This window comes from Myotis davidii, unplaced genomic scaffold (assembly GCF_000327345.1).
Source record: "Myotis davidii unplaced genomic scaffold, ASM32734v1 scaffold194, whole genome shotgun sequence".
Classification (NCBI taxonomy): Eukaryota; Metazoa; Chordata; class Mammalia; order Chiroptera; family Vespertilionidae; genus Myotis; species Myotis davidii.
Window position 1 is genome coordinate 83,820 of NW_006286673.1, and position 4,345 is coordinate 88,164.

At 41.6% G+C, this 4,345-nt stretch overlaps 1 protein-coding gene across 1 annotated transcript; it reads left to right on the plus strand.

The window, feature by feature from the left end:
* Positions 1–2: 2 nt before the first annotated feature.
* Positions 3–701, plus strand: LOC102752534 (malignant T-cell-amplified sequence 1). The gene has a single exon (XM_006758146.2). It carries the CDS (start codon positions 3–5, stop codon positions 546–548), a length of 546 nt encoding a protein of 181 aa, XP_006758209.1. The 3' UTR covers positions 549–701.
* Positions 702–4,345: the final 3,644 nt, after the last annotated feature.

Here is a 4,345-nt window from a genome sequence, read left to right on the forward strand (position 1 = left end):
TCATGTTCAAGAAATTTGATGAAAAAGAAAACGTGTCCAACTGCATCCAGTTGAAAACGTCAGTTATTAAGGGTATTAAGAACCAGTTGATAGAACAGTTTCCGGGCATTGAACCATGGCTTAATCAAATCATGCCTAAGAAAGATCCGGTTAAAATAGTGCGGTGCCACGAGCATATAGAAATCCTTACGGTAAACGGAGAGTTACTGTTTTTTCGACAGAGAGAAGGGCCTTTTTATCCAACTCTAAGGCTACTACACAAATACCCATTTATCCTGCCACGACAGCAAGTTGATAAAGGAGCCATCAAATTTGTGCTCAGTGGCGCAAATATCATGTGTCCAGGCCTAACCTCGCCTGGAGCCAAGCTTTACCCTGCTGCAGCGGATACTGTTGTTGCAATCATGGCAGAAGGAAAACAGCATGCCCTGTGTGTTGGCGTTATGAAGATGTCTGCGGAAGATATCGAGAAAGTGAACAAAGGGATTGGCATTGAAAATATCCATTATTTAAATGATGGGCTGTGGCATATGAAGACATATAAGTGAGCCTCAGAAGGAAAACACTTGGGCTAAATATGGACATTGTGCTGTGTCTGTGTTTGTGTCTGTGTGTGACAGTATGAAGACAATACTTCTATGGTTATGCTGAATAAATTCAGCAGTTGCTACAAAAACAAAAAAGTAAAGATTTGGAACAAGTCCATGTCTGTATCTGTGTCATTGTGTGCATGTTTGTGTGAGTATGTATGCCTGTGCGTATGTCTGCATATGAGAGAGTGCGTGTGCGTGTATGTGCGCACGCACGCATGTGTGTTTGCAAAGGGGTAATTAGGTTTGCTGTCTTGTCTATTCAAGCAGATAGCAGTTCAAACACAGGTAAGTTATCTCTTGCAGAAAAATAGGTTTCTATGTCAAGAGATATAGTTGGTAGACAGACCCAAAGGTGTGAGTGACAAATTGGGAAGAAGAAAATGACTGGAGAAGGGCCCTGAACAACTCTACCAATATGAATATTTAAGGGATAAGCGGAAGATGGGAGGCCTAAACAATTTTACTGGAAGCAGAAAATCCAGTAAAAAGTATACAGATGGCATCATTGGTTACCCACCCAAAAAACACTGCCCCCCTCCTGGCTGGCAGAACTCTCACGTCCCTTTTCTACAGGAGCCAGGTAAATGCTGATTATTCTGGGTCCACATGTTGGTCTGTTTCCCAGTGAAACTGGTTAATTTATAGGTAGGCATGGGTCCTATGGACAAATAGAACTTTCTCTATTTAGGATCTCTTAAGAAAATGGGTATCTTTTCTCCCTTGTCTTTGAACCATGTATAGGTGAGTATGTAATCTATAGTATTACGGGCCATGAAAAGATTTCTGGGGAAAAATTTCAGACTTGAAAAAAAATATTTATTGTTGAAAGTATTACATATGTCCCTCATTTTTCCCATTGACATCTTCTAGCCCGCCCCTGTCCCCCACCCCAGGTCTTCACTACACTATTGTCTGTATCCATGGGTTATGCATATGTGCATTGAAGTTCTTTGGTTAATCTCTACCCACCCACCTTTGCCTTCCCCCTGAGATTCCACAGTCTGAGAAAGGTGCATAGGGAGACACATCCTCTGAATGGATGGCCTGTACAATTTTGCTTTTGTAGTCACACACACACACACACACACACACACACAACCTTGATGTGCAACATGTCCAACCATGGTAAAATTAAAAGTGAAAAGCAACAGTGTCCTTGATTTATGAACTGGTGATTTATAACCATGCAGATGCCATATATCGGGCATCTTATTAAGGAGTGTGGCTAGGTTATGTGAGATAATAAAATTCCCTTATTGATTACTCCCTTTTTACTTGAGGTTTCTGAAATTGAAGCCAAAGGTATTCCAATTTTTATAGAGTGACCTGGACACCCAACTGAAAAAGGAGGATAAACTGGGTCAAGTGAAAGTTCATCAGTGACTTTTATATGAGTTGTTTTGATGTAATTCTATTAATGCAAGATCAATTGCAGTATATTTAGGGGTGAATGGAAAGTTACAAGCTAGGATGCAGAAGTTCAGACTTCATGTTATTCCCTACAGAATTTTGGTTGTGAATTAAAAGATATTAATATAGAGGAAGGTTATAATTAAGATTTTTTGGAGTTTATATTATTTTGCTGTTGTTATTTTATTGTTTTTTTTCTTTTTTGTTACATGTTTGTTAATGAGATTTCTGAGTATGTTTATACGCTGAGGAGAAAGATTCACTTAGAGAGGGAATACTCGCCTTGGCCATTGTGGCTCAGTTTGTTGCAGCATCATCCTGTACACTGAAATGTCGCAGGTTCTATTCCCTGTCAGGGCACATACCTAGGTTGTGGGTTAGGTCCCCAGATGAGGTGCATGCTGGAGGAAACCAATCAATGTTTCCCCTCCCTCCTCCCTCCCTCCCTTCCTCCTCCTCCCTTCTCTCTCTCTCTCTCTCTCTGTCCCCTTCTCTCTCCCTCCCCTCTCTTGCCTCTCTCTCCCTCCCCTTTCCCTGTTTCAAAAGAGAGGTGGAAGGGCAGCCTTTTACCCTCATGTAGATTATCTGTTTTCTCCATAGTGCTGTCACATAACAATTCTTAAGCACTTTTCTGAAGAACGCTTTTTTTCCTCAGAGGATTAGGGCTTTACCATTAGCCCCTATTAATTCTTTACCTTAACACTATTTAGTCTGAACATTGGTGGATACCTCTGGAGGCCCTCTAAACTTCTCATAACAGTATTCTGGAGCACCAGTAACTCTGACAGTCAAGGTAAGCAACTCTACAATTCTTTTACTTTATCCCAACCAATTATCTCCATCAAAAGTTGAGAGAGGAGACCCCTGGATCTATTCTAAGCTTTCTTTCAGCTCTCTTCATCTGTGCACACAACCCTACCTTCCATTCCTTCCTGGTTCACCTCGACCCTAGCTAAAGAGTAAAATGTCTATGACTACTGAGTCAAGGATCTCCAGTGCTGTCCCCACAGGGCAACGTAGAATGGTGATTTGGGCCTCTGCACCCAACAGCAGTAAAGTTTGAGCTTCTCCTAGAGTGAGCTGGTTGTGTGTGTGTTAAAAGAGCAGGCCACCCACTCGCAATCTTTACTTTGCTAGAAATCTTTTAATGGTAAGCACATCGCTGATGACCAATAAGGACTTAAAATGGTACAAATTGAGCTTTTCAAATTCTGAGGATTAATGATAATGTACATGTTGGCACTTTTTTTTAAAAAAAACTTTGGTGCACTTTCTCAGGCAGGCAGGCAAAGTTCAGTACTATCCCCTGGGGGGCTCTGGAGAGTTTGTTTATTGAGAGGAACAGGCAGCATTGATTCGTGTTGAGAAGCCTCACTCTTCCCTGCAGGTCCCTAAGGCCCCTTCCCCTCAATTCCTGCCTCAGCTGCTTTAGAACAAAGCTCAGTGAAGGAAGCCAGTTCAGTGGGATAGGAATGAAGGTGACCAGCCATCCAATTTGCTGGGATTGAGGTGGTTCCTGGGATCCTGAACTTCCATTGGAAAAATTAGGAAAGTCCGGGCATGTAGGTATAAGCAGCTCACTCTAGGAGGAGCTCAAACTTTACTGCTGTTGGGCGCAGAGGCCCAAATCACCATTCTACTGTGTCCTGTGGGGAGAGCAGTACCTGGGGTAGGGGTGGCCAAAAGTGCTAAGGGCAAAAGCAAAGTCCCTGAGTCCATATGCATGGGAGGGCGTGCCAAAGGAGAAAAATGCCCCTGGTTGCTCCAGCCATTCACATGCTAGCTTCTCCTGCCACCTTTGAGTAGCAAGGTAGACATCACAGCCTCCTGTGGCTATTGTAGCCCCTAATGCACAGGTGTTAAATTCTTGATCTGTGTTACCATGATGGTGAGAAACACCTGAATTCAACTGATAGGGTTTGAGAAAAACCCACAGAGAAAGAAAAAATGGTAAGCTACCAGCTCACTGAGGAAGAAATACATAACTACAGTAATTAAATTTGTAGTTAAAATTCTCCAAAGAAAACTCCAGACTTAGAAAGTTTCACTGGTGAATTCTACCAAATATTTAAGGAAGAAATAAATATTTTACAGAATTTCTACAATGAAGTTTTGGGGATACTTCCTAGTTCATTTTATGAAGACGGCATTACCCAAAAACCACAACCAAAGTCATCGTAAGAAAATAAAAGGACAGCCTTCATAATTATAAACATAAATATCCTTAAAAAATATTCACCAAGTGAATCCAGCAATATGGAAAAATGTGGGGTTTATTCTGGAAATGGAAGACTGGCTCAATACTCAGAAATCAATCAGTATAATAAACCATTTGTAGGGAA